This window comes from Pyrus communis, chromosome 10 (genome assembly GCF_963583255.1).
Source record: "Pyrus communis chromosome 10, drPyrComm1.1, whole genome shotgun sequence".
In the NCBI taxonomy this organism is placed as follows: domain Eukaryota; kingdom Viridiplantae; phylum Streptophyta; class Magnoliopsida; order Rosales; family Rosaceae; genus Pyrus; species Pyrus communis.
The window spans coordinates 12125448-12148074 of NC_084812.1; the positions used below are offsets into that span (position 1 = coordinate 12125448).

The 22627-nt window shown below is 37.6% G+C and overlaps 3 protein-coding genes across 3 annotated transcripts; 1 reads left to right on the plus strand and 2 right to left on the minus strand.

Moving 5' to 3' along the window:
• Nucleotides 1–724: 724 nt before the first annotated feature.
• LOC137747250 (calcium-transporting ATPase 2, plasma membrane-type-like) lies at nt 725–6471 on the minus strand. Its single transcript, XM_068487324.1, has 7 exons — nt 5908–6471; nt 4154–4208; nt 2110–4058; nt 1843–2001; nt 1525–1696; nt 1105–1403; nt 725–1015 (listed from the first exon to the last, which is right to left on the minus strand). The coding sequence occupies exons 1-7, from the start codon at nt 6079–6081 to the stop codon at nt 776–778; spliced, it is 3048 nt and encodes a 1015-aa protein (XP_068343425.1). The 5' UTR covers nt 6082–6471; the 3' UTR covers nt 725–775.
• Nucleotides 6472–10194: 3723 nt separating this feature from the next.
• Nucleotides 10195–13754, plus strand: LOC137747123 (mitochondrial outer membrane protein porin 2-like). Its single transcript, XM_068487137.1, has 6 exons — nt 10195–10346; nt 10463–10530; nt 12385–12495; nt 12581–12667; nt 12757–12965; nt 13072–13754. Exons 1-6 carry the CDS (start codon nt 10298–10300, stop codon nt 13376–13378), a joined length of 831 nt encoding a protein of 276 aa, XP_068343238.1. The 5' UTR covers nt 10195–10297; the 3' UTR covers nt 13379–13754.
• A 2708-nt stretch (nt 13755–16462) lies between these two features.
• Nucleotides 16463–17138, minus strand: LOC137746966 (large ribosomal subunit protein uL24z-like). The gene has a single exon (XM_068486969.1). The coding sequence runs from the start codon at nt 17087–17089 to the stop codon at nt 16649–16651; it is 441 nt and encodes a 146-aa protein (XP_068343070.1). The 5' UTR covers nt 17090–17138; the 3' UTR covers nt 16463–16648.
• Between the last annotated feature and the right edge of the window lie 5489 nt (nt 17139–22627).

Consider the following 22627-nt stretch of genomic DNA (forward strand, 5'->3'; position numbering starts at 1 on the left):
CGCATCCCCTCTAGTCAATATCGCTACGCCCACATTGGCATAGAGGCTTTGTTACTTCATCCACGCCATAAGACTGACGGACTTACTATCATGCTCCTGTAAGCTTGAGCTGCAAAAGCACAATGACGACCAGGGCGAATTTAGGACGTGCATTCGTCCATCTAGCCCTTGCAGAAAGCCAGCAGCAGCAGCGTGTAAGGGAGTTCCGATAGGCCAAAGTTGAACCAATGCTGGTATTATCCACGAAGTTCCGCTCCCCAGATTCAAGAGGTTGGATCCTCTGCCCAGCTTTTCCAATTAACAACCCTCTCTCTCTCTCTCTCTCTCTCTCTCTGAGCTCACTGTTTTTAGTCAGTCGAAGATTTTATCGAGTTTTCCTTTTGCAACTCTTGGAACAGTTAGATTCTCAAGTGAACTTGTTTGTATGATCCAGGCTTTCTTCAAAATCTTAGAAATTATTTCACTTTGAAGTTATGACTTATGATAATATGATTGACAAACAGGCAAATGCACAGAAAAGAGAATGGCACGGAAAGTAGAACAAATTGTTGCCAGAACAAAAAACTAGTTACATAACGATGAGAAAATAAAGTCGATGAATTACAAGGCTGGCAAAGATACAGGAGACCAACCTTGTGTATCACCAAGTCAAACTTGAAGGAAAACCTAAGGAGTTGAGATGCCCTCAAATTTTCAGTTAACGCTTCTAAGGTCCCTAACTTTGTTTTTTTTTTAATTTTTTTTTTTTATTACTAATCTCTAAATGTTTTGTAGTTCAAACAGGAAACATCTTTAAACCAGCAGCAATCGGCATCCCTAAAAATCCGATGAATACAGTGGCAAACCATTGTGTCAAGGTGAGCGGTGCTGTGCTTGCAAATTTTCCCAGGAACTCGATAATAATGATTTGGAACACAACTGTGGAACTGAGGACTCCGACGAAGACATAGTTATCCAATATGCCCTTGAAGACATCTATTTCCTCCATGTTGCGCGAGCTAATCTCGTTGAAAACCTGCAAAACCAGAATCAGGTCACCCTCCGTAGGAGTAAAAAATCGCCAGCAGTAGTCCTCCTTGTACGAGAACTTTTAGAAAAGATTACCTGACAAAACACAAATGTGTTGAAAATCAGAGTGTTGAGGATCACATGAGAATCTGGTCCGTATAGACCAAACATTGCTTCTCCTTTTGCCTGAAGGAACCAAATCACCGTAAACTGATATAATGACTGCCCTAAAATGTTCCTCCACATTACATTGTTGATAAAATTCTGTCTCTTTCCAACCGGCGGATGCTTCATTAGGTCATTATTCGGAGGCTCAGTTGCAAGTGCAAGGGCGCCTAACGTGTCCATGATCATGTTGACCCACAATAGCTGCACAGCTGTGAGAGGAGCACTCCCTGAAGAACGATGATTTATGCAGATGCACAAGAAGTGAGAAATGATTCTATGATGGATAGTAAAATATGGCGAATTTCGTTACAGAAGCAGACAAACAAATCAAAATGCGAGCCTGCTAACCTGTCAAGCAAGCCGAGGAGAAGTTCACGATCAATGCAACTATATTGACAGTCAGCTGGAACTGCACAAATTTTTGAATGTTGATGTAAACCGAGCGTCCCCATTTTGCCACTGTCACGATTGTTGAGAAATTATCGTCCAGAATTATAACATCAGCACTCTCTTTAGCCACCTGAAAGCAGGTGAAATATGATTTGTTAAGGGCCTAAACTGTATCGTTTTCTTCTTGATCAAGAAACAAAAGGGATATGGTGGTATCCAGTATCCACCAATGCGAAGAGTCATATAATTTTGCACTTGCAAAGCGTAAGTACTCACCTCAGTTCCAGCAATCCCCATGGCCAGTCCAATATCTGCCTCGTGAAGCGCTGGGGCATCATTTGTTCCATCACCGGTTACAGCAACAACTTCATCAAATGTGGTCCGCAAGTGCTTCACCAGTGTATGCTTGTCCAGAGGTGAAGATCGAGCCATCACCTACACGAGGGCTCAAATTTCAGTGTCACAGATTCATAAACTATAGTAAGTAGTCAGTAAGAAGCAAATCCGAGCAGTTATGTTCCTTGAAAGAAATGGAGATAGTACCTGAATTTTAGGAATCAGAGAAAGCAATTCTTCCTGATTCTTCTCCCTGAACTCCGGACCTTCAATGGCTATGCCATCATCGGTAAGAATCCCACATTCCCTTGCGATAGCCTTTGCAGTATTTATATTGTCTCCGGTGACCATTCTTACTGTGATGCCCGCTGAACGGCAGATTGCAACAGACTCCTTGACACCGGGACGAACAGGATCCTTAATTCCCACAATTCCTATACAGGTATAACCAGAAACAGGAATGGGATTCTCAGGAGAGAAACCAGTTTCTAGTTCTGTATACGCAAGACATAGTGTTCGAAGAGCCTCACAAGCAAACTGCTCAATAGTAACTTTGAGATGGTTGAGGGATGCTTCATCAAGGGGAACAATTTCACCATTTGAGTTGATCACCTTTTCGCAGCTGGCCAGAACTACTTCGGAGGCACCTTTGGTGTGCGCTATCAAACCTCCTTCAGGAAGCTCCAAGATTACCCCCATCCGTTTCTTCGTTGAGTTGAATGGCTCAACTTTAACAAGTTTAGAAGCTTGTCTCTCTGCTTGGAAATTTCCACCAATTGACAATCCAAATTCCAACAAAGCAGTATCTGTAGGTGTTCCCAATAGCTCATGCTTTCCGGCTTTGTTAACCACAACTTCTCCACCGGTGTTGTTAAAGATCGATTGTACCAAAAGTTTCTTAGCAGACTCCGGAAGATCAGAGAACAAGCTAGAGGCCTCATTGGGTTTACTCACCTCCTTGACATTCATGCAAATGCAAGATTTCACAACGGTCATGCGGTTGGTTGTTAGTGTCCCGGTTTTGTCACTGCAAATGTTTGTGGCTGATCCCATAGTCTCACAAGCTGCGAGATGACGAACGAGTGCTTTATCGTTCATCATCTTCTTCATGGCAAAGGCAAGGCTCAATGTCACAGACAGCGGCAGCCCCTCCGGGACAGCAACAACAACAATTGTTACTGCAATAGCAAAGAATTCCAACATCTGCTTTGCATCATCTCCATTCCATCTCCAGTGTGTCCCCTCAGCCAGTTTTCGACTAAACAATCCTTGCATCATAACTGCAAAAGTCACGACGGCGAAGAAAAGTCCTATCTTTCCAATAATGGTTGCCACTCCATTCAACTTCACCTGCAATGGGGTTTCATCATCTCCTCCTTCGCTCAGAGTCGCCATCAATTTACCCCATTGGGTTCTCATCCCAACTGTTGTAACCATCATCTTGCATGATCCGTCTTGGACCTTAGTGCCGGAAAGAAGAAAAGGGTTTTCAGCAGTTACCATTATTGGCTCACTCTCACCAGTTAAGCTTGATTCGTCAATCAACACGGAGAATCCTGATACGAATAGCCCATCTGCTGGCACCTGGTCTCCAATAGAAAGATGCACAATATCACCAGGCAGTAAATCATAGATTGACATTTTCTGCCTATATCCATTTCTTGTTACTTGCATAGCAATCTTCTTTTTCTCCTTGTCCAAGTCCTTGAACTGCAGCGATTGGCGGTAATCACTTGTTGCTGTGACAAGAACAACCAACAGGATACTCGCAACGATTCCAAGTCCATCATGTGCTCCAACTGGCCACCCTTCCATTGCTATCCCAACTATCAAAGACACGAAAGCGCACACTCCGAGGATCATAAGAGTCATATCCTGAAGGGCTTCCCAAACAAATATAAAGAAACCCCGTTGCTCACTCTCCGTAAATTTATTGATTCCATAAATCTCCTGTCTTCGAGTGTGCAAGTCAGATTCGGTGTTGAGCCCATCTTTTACACATGTGGAGATCTTTTCTGCGATGCCGCTTACCCCGCCATGAAATTTGAGCTTCTTTACATCATGGCCTTCAACAATGGATCCCAATTCATCTGCACAAATATGAAAACCTGCGTCTGTAACTTCCTTGGGTACGACGTAGTCACTTGGTTGCACACCTGCACACATTAGAAATTTAGTACAGGCATAAAATCACCATGCCTTGTTATGTGATGAATTGATGGTGTTTATCTTTAAAGCCAAAGAGACTCGCCTTGAATAAATTGAAATGCAGCTTTTGAAACCAAAACAGCAATCCTCAATTTCTCCTGCAAAATGGTGAGTAAAAAATATATGAACATAGTTTTTCCGGTAAAAATAATACAAGGAAAACTACTGAAAATGATTTCAAAACATTAAATTTGAACAAAAAAAATCACCCTATAACTTTATTTAATAATAAAAACAAGAAAAAAGAAAACAAAAAAACCTAACAACGCGCATGCAATTGCACAGCGTTTTTTCCCAGATTTTGTTTGGTTTGGTGTGCTGGTGCTTTTCCCAGCTTATGTATTTGCTTCTATGGAGTTTTTTTTTTTTATTTTATCCATTTAAAATGTATGCGGCAACTTTTAAAAAAAAATATTTATGTGGAGTGATTGATGGCAGGAGAAAGGGGATTCAAAAAAAAAAAAAACTTGCAGGAGAAGGGGTTTTTTTTTGGAAGAAAATATAAAAGCATTCTTAGAGAGAACTTGTGGAGTTCATTAACATAACATATGGAACTCCAAAAAAAACTTTGAGTTGTGAACCATATGAATTTTCAATTACCTCCGGTTCTAATTGGTTCTTTGTTAGATTAGAAAATATAAAAAATTGAAAGAGTTTAATATAAAAGACTGGACCAAGAAAGAGACATTATTTATGAAACTACACAAAAAAAAAGACACTATTTATGAAACAGTATCAATTACCATGCACTATTTATGAAATTGGACAAAAAACTAGACACTATTTATGAAACATGACCAAGAACTAGGCATTATATATAAAAGTGGACCAAGAACTAGGCACTATTTATGAAAGTGGACCAATAACTAGACACTATTTATGAAACTGCATCAATTACTATACACTGTTTATGAAACATGACCCAATAACTAAGCATTATTTACAAATGTGAATCAAGAACTAGACATTATTTATGAATCTGGACAATAAATAGTGTAGTACCGTTTGGTTTCATAAATAGTGTTCAGTTTCATAAATAGTTCATAAACAGTGTAGTACTGTTTCATAAATTGTGTTTGTGATCTAGGTGAGTCAGGTTATTATTATTATTTTTTAATTTTTTTTAAATATTAAAATTGTGTCTTTTTCATAAAAAAATTTTAAGTTCTTTTGTCCCCTTTATTAAAAGTTAAGGGGTTTTCATTAAAATTTAAGATTTTTTTCATTAAATAAAATTATAGCACTGTTTTTTATTAAATTAAACTTAACTCAAGTTCTTTTCATGAAAACTCCCAATAATATAATATGATTGTCATCAAACGGCCAATTGAGCTCCAATTTAGACAAGTTATTGCATAAATGATAGATGTCTGATCGAGGGCATGAAAAATCATGGGAATCATAACGTCCTTTTCATGAAAGCTCCCAATAATATGACATGATCATCAAACGGCCAACTGATTTCCAATTTAGATGAGTTATTGCAGAAATGATCGATGTCTGATCGAGGGCATGAAAAATCATGGGAATCGTAACGTCCTTTTCATGAAAACTCCCAATGATATCACATGATCATCATCAAACGGCCAATTGATTTCCAATTTAGATGAGTTTTTGCAGAAATGATCGAGGTCATGAAAAATCATGGGAATCGTAACATAGAATGTGCTGTTAGCGTCATATTAATTTATTACCTAATTAGCACTTGAGCGTTATATCAATATGCATCGACTGACAGATGAGGTATTTCTAACAAGAAAAAGAAGAAGCATGACAGAGGTGAGATGAAATAAAGACCTGATTGGTACGGCGCATAGCAGCGGCCTCGAAACGCTTGGAAAGATTGGCAGTGAAGCGAAACCGCCGTTTCGGGTTCTTGACAACGCTGCAAAGGCTCCTCCATTTCTGCAACGTTTCTTCCGACGAGCCCTTCGCCTTGACTTCCCCGAACTCTTGCAAATAGCTCTCCATCGCCCAACTAACTTAACTACCTTTCTTTCGCTTCTTAACCAAGTAATTAATTATTTTGATTTATTTCAACCTCCTCCTACAGACTAAACACACATGCATATATATATAAGCAAAACGCGTAGAAAAACAACTTTGGAGGAAAGGAAGTTTCAGTAACATTTCTGGGAAAAAGGAGACGCATTGTGAAGTGAGGGCCTGAGAAAATAGGGTTTGTTTTCTTCTTCTCTGCGCATTTGTGTACGGAAAATACAAAAAACTGAGTGGAGGAGGAAGGACTGAGGATCCGAAGTTTTGGTGGGAAATTGCATGGCTTGAGAGCTAATAGCGGTTCTTCATCGTCTTCCGCACAATTGTTTGCTTATTTTGGACCAATCAGCGCGGTCAACACTCAAACACTAAAAACTGCAAAGTTTTGGAGTATTTTGTTTTTCTTTCCAAGTCCCAAGTGACGGACGTTAAATAGAGTTTAGTTTGAAGCAATTCATCCAAAAAAATATATAAATAAAGACCATATAAAATAATTCTAGTCAATTTTAATTTAGTTCTTAGTCTAGTGGAATAATGTTGGAAGAGATTACACATTTGAATCTACTTCGATCGTTGATTAAAGAAAATTTAAATGAGTAAGTGTCAGTTATGTCAGTTGATTAAGATAATTTTTGTGCCTTCTAGCACTCAAGTATAATCGATTTCTATATTGTTACGTGACATGATAAAAGAATGTGAAGAATAAAATTGAAATTTAAAAAGCTAACAACCACACCGCGTTGCGTACGCGTATGGCAGAAAAGGACCACGACTTTAGCGCGAACAAGAATATAAGGAAAGACCAAAAGCTTGTCCAAAAGTCTACTAACGTAATGGCATTGGCAACCATCTTCCTCTTCTTTCAAGTCTATTTAGTTTAATTAAGGGCGATGGTGCATGGAAAAAACATTTATGTTGAACCTGTTCGTAATTGTTTTCGTTAAAAACATTTTTATTGAGAGCACATTGAAATTATAGTTAAAATTCTAAGCGTTTTCTTGTGCATTCGCGCCTAATCAATCTACAAATACTTTTAACTTTTTATCAATTTGTTTGAAATGCTATTTAGGTTCGGGATACGAATTTGGAGAGTGAGAGATCTTAGATTTGAATATCATTCAAAGCTAATTTATTCTCCCACCTCCTGAGTGTAAATATATGGTTTTATAAAAAAAAAACTTGAAGGTTGGATTGGTCCTTTTATTTTTGGTTGATACAAAAATATAAGGGGTGGAAGATTTAACCTAAGTCACACAAATGGTCAACTATATATAGATTAGTGCTGAAATCATTATTTGCAAGATTCATTTTTAAGACTTCTCAATTACGAGAAATAATTGATACGAGTCTTTTTTCAAAGATTAATGTATAAGTAATCATTGACAAGTGACCATTCTACTTGTACTAAGATTGGTTTCACGATGTAGACGTTTCGAACTTTTTATTTTTTTAAAGATTAATGTGTAAATATCTTCTTGGTAGAGAAAAGGGAGAAACATAAACGAATGACCACAAAACACTCGTTGAAAATTACTTGGAACTTTTAGTCATCTTTGATAGGGTTAAAACAATTTGTTAATCTTCTGTTTTGATAGCCTTCAGAAAGAAGATACAACATATAAAGATGCATGGACCCACTAACATCCTATGTAAAAGCCAAAGCTGTAAGCTGTGTCGATGGACTCTTAAGCACGTTTTTTTTACATTGAGAAATATAAAATTTCAAGCAAAAATAGGGGTCAAATTACAAAATCCAGAATTGATATGTGAATCAATACAACAACAGAGGCCAGGAAAAGAATCCTCCTCAAATTACAAACAATACTCAAACAAGAAATCAACAATATAATTTGGGGGTTCCTCAAACCAAGGTAAAACTAAACCGACGTAAAGGACACAGCGGGAAAGAAAATGAGCTACACCATTAGCTTGGCGGCAAACATAAGTAGAAGCAGCTCTAGTGATCTCACTTAGCAACATTTTGAATCCTCCACAATTTTCCCAACACTAGACATGTTAATAGAGGGGGCGGGAAACTTAGTAATAATCTAGAGTGAATCGCTTTTTAGAGAGAATTTTGAAAATTTCCTTTCAGTTGCTAAAAGAAGGTATTCTCGCACCGCCAGAGGCTTCTCCAACCCAGATTGCAGTAGGATTGTATTTTATTTTTTTGCCTTGCTTGAATTCTAGCATGAAATGTTGATTATCTTTGTCCACGCAATTGGGTTTTTCTGCCTTGTTTTTCAAGGCCCTCTATGATCTTGTAGGAAATCTTGGATTCTAGTAGTCAACACATTAATTCCTTTTGGGTCTCAAGTGTTTCTTTATTGAATCCGCTTTTTACTCATGTGGCTTTTAGCCCAATGAAAGTTGTGAGTGATTTATATTAAACTTCAACTGTCCTAATCGTTTATTTTTTAATTTGCACTTTATAGATCATTTTTGCAAAATATTAGTTAAATCAGAAATATTTAAGGAATCTAATTAAGTTCAAATAAATTGACGAACACTATGTTCTAAGAAACATTAAAATTTTCATCATGACAATCAAATGAATAAATGGTTTCAGATTGAATTGATTTTTCGCAAGGATGATTTATGAATGAAGAGTTCAAATATGAATAGTTGGGATTGTTGAAGTTTGATGTGTAGTGAGTTCGCAACTAGTCCCCATTTTTTTAGAAAATGGAAAAAATGAGGAGCCCTTTGGATAAAGGCTTGCATTGAATAATTTTTTTTTTTTTTTTTTTAACTGGTGTATTGATTCTAGTTAACTTAGAGCTTTGGTTTCTAAATTAAAAATTTATAAGCATTAGTCATTGAACTTATCATAACGTGGAATGATGGATTTTGGGCATTGAGAACTTACATTCATTACTTTCCTCTTTAAACCCTATATTTTGCTTAGAAGTTTTGACGATGTTACTTAAAAGGATTATTGCTCCATATTATGATAAGTTTACTAATCACAGTATTTCAAGGATCAAATCAATTGAGTCAAATTATGGTCCCTGCGCTAATATTCTAATTTGCTCATAATTAAAGATGAACTAAGAGACAACAACAATGAGATAAAAGGAAACAAGAGTAAAAATCACTAACACTGTTTTTAGACGAGGAAATTTAAGATTGTTAAAAAATTCCAAAACGACAAAAAATTGAAATAACGAAATTTATTTTTTAGAATTTGTGAATTTCTTGTTTGGTTAGCATAAGGAACAACGGAATTGAAATACATAATTTAAAGTGTGTAATGGTGGAGGCGATGGGAACAATGACAGTGGTGGTGATGACCACGGTGATGATGGTGGGTGTTGGCAACGGCTATGGTGGAGGAGACAACAATATATGGTGGTGGTGGTGGTGGTAGCTGTAATGGTGATGATGGGTGGTGGTGGTCATGGTAGGTGTTGGTGACACAGTGGTGGTGCCCACTCATGGTTGAGTGTTTTTATATTTTTGTTTTTAAACTCACGCCCATGGAATATAGGAATTGAAACATTAAATCTAGTATTCGTTTGGAGGTGCTTTTAAAATCACTGAAAGTGCTTTTGATGAGAGTGCTTTTAGAATCAATCATTAGTAAAAATGCAAATGAATAATAAAAAAGCACTTGAAGTGTTTACTGCAATAAGCATATAACTGATGCTTTTGGAACCCAAAAACACTTTCACTAAAAGAGCTTTCAGTCATTTTAAAACGAGTCCTTAAACTTGACAATTGAAGGTCTTAAATTTCCAAAAAAATAAAATTATACATAATTCTAAATATTTATGTTTATGAATACAAACAAGAAGAATAGTGTATACGTGTCAATTTATAATTTTGATTTTCGTTCAAATTTCAAATTTATTTTCCGTATCTAAACATAAAACCAAAGAGTTTTATTTTAAAAACGTTTCGTAATGGGTTCTCAAATAATTAATTTAAAGCGTATCATCAAATCATATAAGTTTATTATAATCACCAAATCAAATCATTGATTCTTCTTCCCAAAATACAACCCGAGGGTTTTTGAGTATTGAAATCAACGGTTGGCAAGCGACGTGTCAGCAGAATACCACGACAACCGTCAATCACACACCACAAACTTGCCACCACGAAATAAACAAACCCTCTTCCTCTTCCATTTCGCTTCCCCTCTCTCTTCTCCCCCACCAAAATTTCTCACTCTCTCTCCTCTGTAAAGATGAGCAAGGGACCTGGACTTTTCACCGACATCGGCAAAAAAGCCAAAGGTGAGCAATCGTTCTCACTCTCTCTGTCTCTGTCTCTGCGATCTTTCTACTGTTTGTCGCGCTCTCGATTGCGCGTAATTTGCATCTAAAACGATGCGTTTTGGCTTCTGTTGCAGATCTTCTGACCAAGGACTACAGCTCCGATCAGAAATTCACCGTCTCCACCTACAGCGATGCAGGGGTGGTACGCATTCGATGCTCTAATTTAATTAAAATATGTACAGCTAATTGAGTAATCGAGAAATATAGTTTCGGATCATGAATTAGGATTCGAATCGGTGTTGTTATGCTAGTGTTGATTGTTTTAGCTAGATTATAGTGCCAATCGCATGCTGTTTTCGTCTCGGGTTCGAAATTCAGACTGAAGTATTTGAGAAGTGAGTCATTTTTGTAGATTATAGTTTTTCTCTGTCCAAGGAAATCGGTTTATACGTTTTGTTTCATAAACTAGATTTTATATTTTGCGTTTTTCGGTGCGATGTAATCATTCACTTAGGGCTCGTTTTGATAGCCATTTCGTTTTTAGTTTTTATTTTTCGGTTTTTGAGCTAGAGATGGAGGGAAAGCGTATGGGCGAAATGACAATGGAAAGAGGAAAGTGAGAGGTGGTGGGAGGGAGGAGGGGGAGATAATGTGAAAACAAGAACTAGAAAGTTAAACAACTTAAAAATTGTTTTCGGTTCTTTGTTTTTGTTTTGTGTCGCATTCTTTTCACCTTTCTTTCTTCACATTCTTCATTCCCCCTTTTTCCCACACACTTTTCTTCTATTTAAGCAGAAAAAAAAAAAACAAAAGTAAAAATCAAAGATGAAATAGTTATCAAACGGGCCCTTAGTAGTTTTTGAGGTTCGATTACTAAATTTTTGTTAGAAGACGTTTTTTTTTTCTGCTGTTGAGTGTTAAGTGTTTCCTTATCTTTGTTTTTCTTGAAAAATGAGAGACTGGGTTATCTAATTTTCATTGTTTCCGATATTTTAAGTACTTATCTATTGGGATTTTTGTGAAAAAATATCATTTACTCACATGACAGTTTCATTTGTTGTTACCCCATTTTTCAATCTTCCTCCTATTCGTGTGTACATATGTAGTGTGTTACTTTGCATTTTGTTCAATTTGAAGTTGTTACTCTGTATTTTATTTCTCCCTGTGCAGCTCTTTTCTTTGTCTCATGTTATTATAGACTTAAGACTTTTATGTGCCTGCATCTTATAATGACATAGGAAAAATCGCTTAGTAAAACCTTCAATACCTTTTTAATTAATAGAAAAAGTGAGCTCTTAAATACATGAAGGGAATATCTTGACTTATTAAACGATATGATTTCTGAAATTCCATCTCTTTCCTTCTTTAGTAAGCTGGAGTGAATATCTTATTTCTGAAATTCCTGTCATTATGATTACATTAACATATTTGAAATGGTATTTGTGTTTACTTAGATTCATCGTGATTTAATCTCACGTAATATCATACTGAAGCTTCAAAACTTGAGTTTAGAATTTGGGTATAGAATTGAAACAGTTGGCCCGGTTGATTAATGGATGAAAGTACAACAATTTTAAGAATAAACCTTGAGATTTTGTATACTTTTCTGTACATGAACAATGTCTTAATATTTTTTTTTCCTGAAAAGAAAAAAGAAGGGGACACCTGAAATGTCTTGTATTATCTATCATTTTTAATTACCAGTTTGGCATTTATTATTTGAATAGATGTTTATTGCTCAGAATTTCCATTTCCTGCTGTGCTTTAAGATTCTTGCCGTTAAAAATTTAAATGCTTTAGTAATAACCTTTTGAAGCTTTAAAAGCTTGTATTAGAATGGATTTAGAAATCGATGGCTGGTTTCTGAGTATTCTCAAGTTGACTAATTCAAAATTTCCCCTTCATTGGGATCGACCTTGAGATTGTGGTAGTGTTGGTTTATTTGTGCCTCTTCCTGGAAGTTGTTGTGTGAGTTTATTCCTTTTAACTGTTTAAGCGATAATATAAAATGTTGTTTTTGTTCCAATATCTTTTTTTTCTTTTTGGGATCCTTTAGGCCCTCACCTCAACAGCAGTGAAGAAAGGAGGACTTTCCACTGGGGACATCTTGACACAATACAAGTACAAGAACACAGTGGTTGATGTCAAAGTTGATACAGAATCAAACGTGGGTTGCATCGTTTTCTGTGAATATATTACAAACAATTCTCTTGTTCTTTTAAGCATGTGCAGTTTTCTCTTTGTTTTGGCAGATCTCGACGACCTTCACGATCAATGAGATTGTCCCATCCACAAAAACTATAGCTTCATTCAAAGCCCCTGATTTCAACTCTGGCAAGGTACAAAATCAGGGATCTTTAGGATAGGCGATGTTTACATTTAATTGTGCATTACTATCTGATAGTCATTTTTCAATTTTATTGTGCAGTTGGAGGTTCAATACTTCCATGACCATGCAACCTTCACTACAGCTGTTGCCTTGAGTCAATCCCCAGCCATTGATTTTTCAGCCACCATTGGAACCCCAACCATTGCATTTGGTGCAGAAGGGGGTTATGACACTACCTCTGGAAACTTTACGAAGTATACTGCTGGAATTAGTATCACAAAGCCTGATCAGTCTGCTTCAATAATTTTGTAAGCTTTTTGTACCATAACCTGTATCATGTACAATAGTTTAAACTCCGTTGTTGTAAGTATTAACCGTTTCTAATATCAGCTTTCTCTCTCTCTAACCTCTCAGGGGCGACAAGGGAGACAGTATAAGAGCATCTTATGTGCATTATATGGATTTGTTGAAGAGGAGTGCTGCTGTGGGAGAGATCACAAGAAAGTTCTCCACGAACGAGAACACTTTCACGGTGGGAGGACAATATGCTGTTGATATTTACACAATAGTGAAAGCTAAGCTCAACAATCACGGAAAGCTAGGAGCCCTCCTGCAGCATGAAGTCATACCGAAGTCGGTGCTGACAATATCTGGCGAGGTTGACACCAAGGCCTTGGACAAAAATCCCAGGTTTGGAGTGGCTATTGCCTTGAAGCCTTGATTCTTTGGTGTTAATGAATTCAATACCTGGTTCAATTTTTTGGCTGGCTCTTGATAGGAGCTCTTAATAATTAGTTCCACAGAAACAATTTTCTATCTGGCGATGATTGTGGATTGATCGTTTGAGGCTTGGGCCTCTAGCGTGGTCTTTGTTTCTTCTTTCCTCTATATTCTTTGGTTTATAATCATAGGTCGCTAAGGCGTTGCACATTCTAGTCTCCTTGTATGGAGAACCATAGAATTTTGATTGATAGAAGATTTGCTTGCATATATTGTTGTGCCAAGTGATATGCGATTGTTTATTTGCATGAGTGCACCTTCTTAGAGTAGCTTCGATCGAGTTTATAAATGCGACGCAACGTTGATGTTGCTGACTATTATGTTGCCGCAGTTATGATCAGTTTCTTTTTTGTTTAGCATATCTAACATGATTTTATAGTCTTCAATTGTAGAGGCATTAGCATGGTGTTTCGGTCGACATAGTTAATTTTGTTTGTGATTGAACTAGGACCTGTCCTAATCTTAATCCGTTACCTTGTCTTCTCACAATCATCACATTTTTAGAGTTATAGCCTCCACAATGGTGGACTCTAAGATAGGGAGGGAGGCAGGGAAGGGGTGGGGTGAGGCCATCGGCCTCGTTTCCTTTTTAATCCCGCTTAATACCAAGTGAAAGCTCAGGACTAGACATTGGGGTATAGTGAAGAGCAGAGCGCACCTCGCTCTCAATTGCGAGTGTCATTTATTCTAGTCTAAGACCATACCAAACGTAGTCTTGTAATCCTAGTTAAACCAGTAACTTCTAAGGTGTAACAAACGGGCTTAGAGACTTGTACGGTGGTAGATTTCTCCAAAGCAGACTGCTGGAAGCCAGGAACAAGTTCTTGGCTCTCAGTCCGCAAACATGTTTGCAGTGCACTTGAAGAGCACGGTTGTTTTGTAGCAATGATGCTTGCTTCACAACACCATATTTGGTACGTTGAAGGACTTGTTCGATTTCCCTACCAAACTCAAAAGCAAAAAGTGGATATGACGGAAAAATGAAATTTGGTCATTCCAATTATATTTCCGGCCGTGAAAGCTGGGGGATTATGAATCCTTGAAACTTAGAAGAGATCCAGAATTTCACACATCTATTTTAGCCTAACGGAAACAATCAGTTTCGGTAAATATCTATATATATATATATATATATATATATATATATATATATATATATAGATCCGAGTCACCAATTTTTTTTGACACAACATTCAAAACATACCTTTTTGCAAGGCTCACTTCATAATGTATTTCAACCATCTAAACCACTAACTTTTAGGTATTTCTTCAAAGATCATGTCTAAAAATCACTGACATAAGAAACCGTATGACCGTTGGATTAAGACTTAGGTTTCTTTGTAGAATTGTATTCATCTATTTTCTTCATTACAAATAAACGTCTTAAGGGTTTTGGATTTTCTAATTTTTTGCAAGAATGATCTATGAATGATGTTCTAAAAGATAGACGATTCGAGTCGTTAAAAAACATTACAATGTAGAGAAGTACCACAACGATCATAAGCAATCGACTTTTCACCTTGTCCAATTTGCAAAATACAAAGAACCCAACAAAACTCGAATGGGTATGGCTCGACATGGTCATACGGACAAGGACTTTATCAAAATACATGCGGTCTTGAGACAGACACAAAAGGTTGGAGAGTGGATATTGATTGATCTCTTCTTCATCTTCATCCATTTTCATAGCTAGTGATAAGTATGTCACAACTTTCAAATTATGAAAGAAAAGAAAACTAGGTAGAACTCAACATATTCACATGTACCGTTCATTTTCGATTAGTTGATGTACATTACTTTGTTTCTTTACTCTTTAAAATATCAAAGGCCAATGGTCATATCAACATTTTGGTTGATTACTATCTCAAATTCTCAAAATCGACATTTTCAATTAATTTTTTTAATTAAAAAATATATTTACATTAAGGTTGTAAAAAATTTAGACTAAGTTACACAACAGGCCAACTATAACGAATTGATATTGGACTTGTCATCTACGAAATTCGAGCATAAACCCCTCCCACTTACAATCTAAAGGAATATCACTAAACACTAGTCCAAAGTGACTTTCAATTTTGGGACCGACTGCAACACTTACAAGTACTTAGTAACATAACCAAACAGTCAAATATGTTCCTTAGATCTCATTACAACCTATCTAACCATATAATACAACATACTTGTTGCATTTTGTACCAAAATCCCCATGTTGAACCCGTCCTACAACTCCAGCAACTAAGAGCGGAAAATCAAACAAAAAATTTTCAAAGGCTGAAAAACGTTGGCAACAATTCATCCGAAGACACAAAATGAAGTGGAACCATGTTGAACCTGTCCTATCACCACACGGACTATTAATCCAATTACTTAATACCAATCTCCGCTATAATGCCGAAGTAAGATCGGACTAAGAAAAGTGAAGCGACTAGTGCGAGAAAAGCAAAAGCATAAAAAACTTGGAGCTACCGAATTGTTGCAAAACTAATGAACCCAGAACATGAACATGCTCAAAGACATGCTGAAATTTCATTACAGTTCAAAGCAATAATCTACTTCTTATGTCTTATAACTTATGAGAGACGAGTTCTATATAACGCATACATAGAACCACACACGATCCAAAAGACGAAGCACGAAGAGCATATGCTCAAAAACTGTTATGGCTAAGAAACTGAACCACAACCCTTATACAAACTATTCGGTATCTACATCAAGCATCAAAACCTACACATATCCCCTGCCTGCCGGCATAAAGAGTTTAAATCGGAATAATGAGACCTCAATATCATACTAAAATGATAGCAATCACATACAATGAGAACATCAACTTCACAATTTGGAGCTAATGCAACTGTATACTTAGAGTAATAACCAATTTTCCCAAAACCAGTCCTTAATCCAGTCCTAATCGAACTAAACAATCTCGATCATCGCCAAAAGGAACGTAGTCACAGACTCTATTGAACATAACAGGAATCCTAACGTTCATGTGGGCATAAACTTCATATCAAACAACCATAACAAATTATCAGCACAGAATATAATAAAACGAAAAACATTACCACAGATAACAAAATATAATGGCATTGAAAATGCAGCACAAAACCCATGTCCCAAATCCATCAATGCATAATCAAAATAAAAGCGCTTACAATAAAAGCTCATATGAAAGTTGCTAGTTTCTCTACCAAAATCAGATACCCAACTGAAATCAGTCGACGTTCTGCATGATATCCTCGGCGGTGAACTTGGTACCCTTGTCCTTGTCAGCGGCGGCACGTCCCTTGGCCTTGCGGTCGAGCAGAGACTTGCGGTCCTTGTCCAGCCTGAGCTTGGTGACGACCACCTTGGATGGGTTGATTCCGACGTTCACGGTGGAGCCATTGACCTTCTCGCGGGTGATTCGCTCGATGTGGATCACCCATTTACGGCGGTAGACCTGGACGACCTTGCCCTCGCGGCCCTTGAAGGTCCCGCGGACCACCTGGACCTCGTCGTCCTTGCGCACCGGCATGGATCGGACGTTGTACTTGGAACGGAGGTCGGAGGAGAGAGGGGCGCTCATCAGCACACGGCGCACGCTGGACGGCGCGGTGAAGTGAGCCTTGCGGTTCTTCCGCCGGGAGCTGGTGACGCGAGGATTGTACTTCATCTTCACTCTCGCTCTCCTAGGGTTTCGGCTAGGGTTTTCTGGCTGCCTCAACTTTTATAAGGAGAAGCTGCGCCTGGGAACGGCGTCGTGCTAGGGTTTTATCCATTGGTAAATGGTCAAACGATTTGGTATGAATTGGGCCGTTTGAGTGTGTGGGCTGCCTTAGGCTGCGGCGGCTTCTTTATTTGGGCTCAAAGAATACTAAAAGCCCACGTTGCCCCAAAGAGTACGCTACTTTTGTTGGAAATAAGAGCGCGTCCTCGTGAAAGATAAAATGAGTCGACCTTTGGGTTTGAGTAGGTAAACGAGCAAGAAAAACCCCGTAATTAAAAGTTTGGTAAAACTCACTATCCCGTATTGTTTAGTTGAATATGGCTCTGGTAGTCACACGACCATGTTTTCTCTATCTACCGTTATTGGCAGTGCACCTTGGTGTCTGCGATCGGCGAGATGCTCTCTGCTGGACTACGGGGTCTTCTTTCCTTGCATATATGTGGCGCTATTTTGTTGGGTTTCCATCGCTTGTTGATGGTTGTGGTTCGTGTTGATCTTGGGGTAGGGTACTATTACGGCGGCGTTGGCGGCAGTTTTCTTGGTTTTTCTATTTGTTTGTTTCTAGTTTTGGGCCTTAACTTTTGTTTTTGTATGGTAGGTGCACTTTAGTTGGTTATGCGACCAGTGGACATCAAATTCTCAATAAAGCTATCACAATGGATTCTGCAAGTAATCAATTCTCAATAATGTTGTATGACTTCTCCCTAGTTGGTCCTGCGACCGGTGGACATCCAATTCTCATTCACCTTGGATTGTTTCGACATAGAAAAGTGTTTTATTTGCTTTTCACCTCACTTCTTCCCATATGAAGCCTTTCTTGGTGATATGAGTTGGCTCTCAAGTGCTAACCAAAATACATTTCAATACCAGTCTTCTTGCAACTGGCCTTCATAAAGAGCTTCCTTTCCTCTTCTTTTTCCTCCATGAGCTCAAAAGGGTTAGATTCCATCTATGCTTAAATTAAATTTATATGGATTTCAATTCACCTTGGTTATGGATGGCTAAATGGTTTGACTTGGTACTTGGTTATATTAGTTTAGTTGGTTTTTAAAGGGACTTTGACTTCTCTGCTTGCCCATGCAACTAAGCTCTAAGAGATGGGTTTTGGTTTGGGCTCTTCTAGGTTGCTTAAACGCATCATCATTTTTAAGTCTCTAATAGGAGAAGATTTTCTCATGCAACTGAGATTTAGTTTTAGTGTCATCAATCGTCATTGTCCAATAAATATTTGTCACGTGTTTAAAAAATGTACTACCCGTCCAATAAATAATTGCCATGTGAACATTTCTTGAATAACGTACCTATTCACACCACAACCCATTCGGCCAATCGTAGAGACATGTTTAGGCCGAAAGTGGCTTTGGCCCCAAATAGTTTTTAGTGAAAGTTTGTCTTAAGTTATGTTAATAGCCCCCAATAAGTCTTTATTGGTGTTTGGGCCTGAAATACTAGGTTTGGGCCAAGTTGGTTGACAGTCTAGAAAAAAGGTTGAGTCTGGGCCCACTAATGTATTGTTGGTGGCATGACCGAGTCCTAGATGAAGTGGGATTGTTCAAGGATTATGATTAATTTCAGCTACACCTTCCCACTTGACGATTTCCCTTCGGCAACAACTCGCTCGACAGGAGTTCCTTTGGCGATCGAGTTTTCAACAGCATGTTTTTTCTCGGTAGTGGACGATTTGTTTTCTCGAAGGTCTTGGCCAACTTCTTTTGCAGGCGAGGTCGATTGAGTATCCTAATTTTTTGAAACGTTAGAAACCATGTTACGACCCATGTTTGCCAGCATCTTTAGCCATTTTGGCATTTGTTTGGTTAATTTAATGCTAGGGTTTTTGGTTACTCCATCGATGTGTCACGAGGCTTTTTTTTTTTCTTTTTTTTTTTGTGTGGTAATAGGCTTGGAGACTACCACTGTTGCTTAAGCCTCATTGATTTAATTTGTCGTCTTCGCAGATGTGGTTGGTAAAGGTTTGGTTGAGGTATTGCCAGTTGCCAGAAGAGTAATAGGCCTCTTTCTCTTCGCAGTTGGTCTTCTTAGCTACCAAAGCTTTTACCTCGGTGTTCTTTTTTCGGCGACGACCTGCCAATAAGAAGAAAAACAGCTGGGTTTGAGAGATAGTCTAACATACACTGTATATAGAGCTTATGCATACCTAAAAAAAAAAAAAAATTCTTACTTTTTTCATAATAATAATTTTTTATTTATAAAAGAGGACACACACACACACACACACATATATATATATATATATTGATATTTGGACGTACATTTCCTCAGCATCAGCATCGAACAATTCACCAGTGTATTTCTACTACTATTATGTGAAATTGTAAACGGTATCTGCGTTGGGGAAACGTGGCTAAAGTTTGAACCAAGTGCATCTCTAGTTGAAGTTTTCACTGGAGGCGTCAAATTTGGTGGCCGCCTCGCAGTTGTCCAAGGCGATTCTGGGTTGTGAGATTAATGGAACTAGACAGGCTTGGCGATATCCATGTTGACGTGTGAGGAAATTCAACATATAGATCTCATAGCTTGACCAGCTAAACTCACAGTCAAACAAAATGTCACGCATGAGGAGAATTGGGTTGAAGTTCGGCGTCTTCCATTTGGTCCCATTGCAGGCACAGAAGATCATTGTAGATAGGTATGGTCTTTTATGGAAGATTGTGATTTCATTTTGAGGCTAAAGAAATGGTAAAATATTACGTACGTCGAATGTCTTGGAGAAAGAGCGCCACCAACTGGAAGCCCATGGCTTCATTATCTTGAAAATTAGGACAACTTAATAGAAGTGGAGTCGAGTAAGTTTGGAGCTACATCTAAAAAATCAAGAGCGGTCCATGCTGGTGTGGCTCCATTTATTTGGCAGTTATATCAAATAAACTACGATAAAGATGGATGAGGATTGATGAGATGAAGGCCAAGTTTTGACTGCTTGCCAACGCTTCGACCATGAGCATGTTCTCGATCAGGAATGTTGAAATTTGACAAAAAATGAAAGTGCTATACCAGTAAATGAGAAAAGCCTTGTGTTCACCTTTTTTGTATAGGCTTGTTTTCTTTGTCGTCGAAGTTCGTAATCAAAGTATTGTTGTTGAGGAAGCTCTTGGCCTATTTGGTGATCGCGTCCTTCAACCAATCTTCATTTTCATCCTCGCTTTAAGCCCTTCAAAGCCCTCTTGTCGAAGATGGCTTTTAGGTCTAGACATATTGGTAGGTCGAGAGAGAAACATGTTAAGACTCTATTGAATTGTCACTGAGCATAATAAGGACTATCATACATGGAATTAATTAATTAAAGTCAAAACCATTTAAAGGATAAAATCCCTTGTTTGTAGGACACTAAATGATTGCTTCAGTTGTGGTTTAACAACTGACAAACGTGTAGGTTTTCAGGCTTTAACGATCCTACGATAGTTAGGATGCAGTTGGGGTTATAAGTCTATATAGGAGGTGTCCCTGCTAACGGGAAGATAACGTCAAAACAAGATCTAGAACTGTCGTTAGGGTTTTGATATCAAGTTCTTCAGTGAGTAGAAAACTCTCTGTGTTGTTGTTTTACTGCTTGTATGGCATCCTCAGGTATGATCATACTCAGACTTCTCATATATATATATATATATATGTATGTATGTTATTTGTGATTCTTAGCGAAGACTAATCAGTTGTAGGTCTAACATTTGGTATTAAAGCAAGGTTAGTCTACTTGGATTCAAAACTATTTTTAGTTTAAACATATCACATATAACCCTCAATACTTGCAAAACAAAGTTGAAGAATTTTAAGGGAACAAGACTTTGCACTGATGCACAATTGCTTAGAAGATCACGTCAAAATGGGATTTTGTCAAGCATTGTTGCATGAATTAGGTTGCAGGATATTGTAATTCATTTATCATAACATACATATTGCTCTCTTCAAAAAGGGAGTATATTAAATTGATCTAATCTTGTCCAAAGACCTGAGTTATGAAGGTGTTTAATATTAAATTAAGTAGCTATGTTAATGAAACTTGTAGTAAAGTGTTTCTTGCCCAAAGGTGATACCTTGTACTGCATGTTGTTTTCATTATTTGTTTCACTAACAAATTGTAGTGGCATCCTCAGTGAATCCCATGTCCCTGAATTTTTCCTCTATTGAGCCGCTCAATGGAGGAAATTACAAAAAATGGAGACAAGATGTTGAGATTATTTTGGGACTGATGGACTATGATTTGGCACTCAAAGAAGATGAGCCAGCACCAGTGGATGCAACTAGCATAGTTGCTCAAAGGTTGAAATTTGAAAAATGGGAAAAAGCTAATCACATGGCATTACTTGTGATAAAAAGATCAATTGGGGAAGCTGTGAGAGGGGGGACGTCCTACGAATGACAAAGTAAAAAATTTCCTCGAAGGCATTGAGGCAAAGTTCAAGGTCTCTGAGAAATGAGAGATAGGAAACCTTATGACAACCCTGACTACTCTGAAATTTGATGAAAGTCACACAATTAGGGAGCACATATTGAAAATGGTTGAGGCAGTAGCAAAGCTTAGTGATCTTGAAGTGCCTATTGATGACTCTTTTGTGGTTCATATAGCTCTTAACTCTATTCCTGAGAGTTATGAGCAGTTGAAGACATCCTACAATGCTTAGAAAGAAAAATGGAGTTTGAATGATTTGATTTCAATTTATGTCCAAAATGAGGTAAGGATGAAACGAGGAAAACAAGAGGCCGTTAATGTGGTGAGCACAGACAAAGGAAATAAGCACAATGTGTTTTCTGGTAAGCCAAGCAAACCCTTTAACTTTTCTCACTCTGCTGGAAATGATACTTTTTCCTCCAAGGGACCTCAAGGTTTTAGGGTGAATATGGAAAAGGTTAAGTGTTATTTTTGCAAGGAATATGATCATTTCAAAAGGTACTGTTCAAAACGAAGAAGTGGGAAAATAAAACTGAAAATGTTTGTGTTTGTGTTAATGTCAATCTTGTTGAAGTCCCTCCAAATTCTTGGTGGTTTAACACTGGTTGTTCGGTGCATATTACCAATTCATTGCAGGCATTCACAAAAAGGGAATTTGCAAGAAATGAAGTCTACGAAGTTCACGTAGGAAATTGAAATAAGGTGGCTGTGGAGGCGATAGGCACTCTAAAGCTCAAGTTGTCAACTAATTTCGAATTAGAATTGTTAGATGTTCTTTATGTTCCTAGTTTAACTAGAAGTTTAATTTCAGCTTCTAAACTTGTAAAGACTAGTTATGTTTTCATTGGAGAAGATGAAAGTATAAGGATTTTCAAGAAATGTAATCTCAATCTTTTACTTGGTATTTGTTTATTGGAAAATGATTTATGGAGATTACATTGTGATGTTGTTACAATTCCAAATTGCATGCAAGTGTCATCAGTTCTTAAAAGTAAAAGATCATTGGTTAATGAAAATTCCTCTATGATTTGGCATAGGAGGCTTGTACACATAAGTCAAAAGAGATTGGAACTTCTAGT

Bases quoted from the DNA above. Each gene is read 5' to 3' on its own strand.
- LOC137747250 (XM_068487324.1), bottom strand. From the start codon at position 6,081: ATGGAGAGCTATTTGCAAGAGTTCGGGGAAGTCAAGGCGAAGGGCTCG. The intron at 1,404-1,524 runs GTTAGCAGGCTC...ATCGTTCTTCAG, and splicing joins CTCCTCGGCTTGCTTGACAG to GGAGTGCTCCTCTCACAGCT. The intron at 1,016-1,104 runs GTAATCTTTTCT...CTGGTTTTGCAG, and splicing joins ACACATTTGTGTTTTGTCAG to GTTTTCAACGAGATTAGCTC.
- LOC137747123 (XM_068487137.1), top strand. From the start codon at position 10,298: ATGAGCAAGGGACCTGGACTTTTCACCGACATCGGCAAAAAAGCCAAA. The intron at 12,496-12,580 runs GTGGGTTGCATC...TTGTTTTGGCAG, and splicing joins AAGTTGATACAGAATCAAAC to ATCTCGACGACCTTCACGAT. The intron at 12,966-13,071 runs GTAAGCTTTTTG...CTAACCTCTCAG, and splicing joins CAGTCTGCTTCAATAATTTT to GGGCGACAAGGGAGACAGTA.
- LOC137746966 (XM_068486969.1), bottom strand. From the start codon at position 17,089: ATGAAGTACAATCCTCGCGTCACCAGCTCCCGGCGGAAGAACCGCAAG.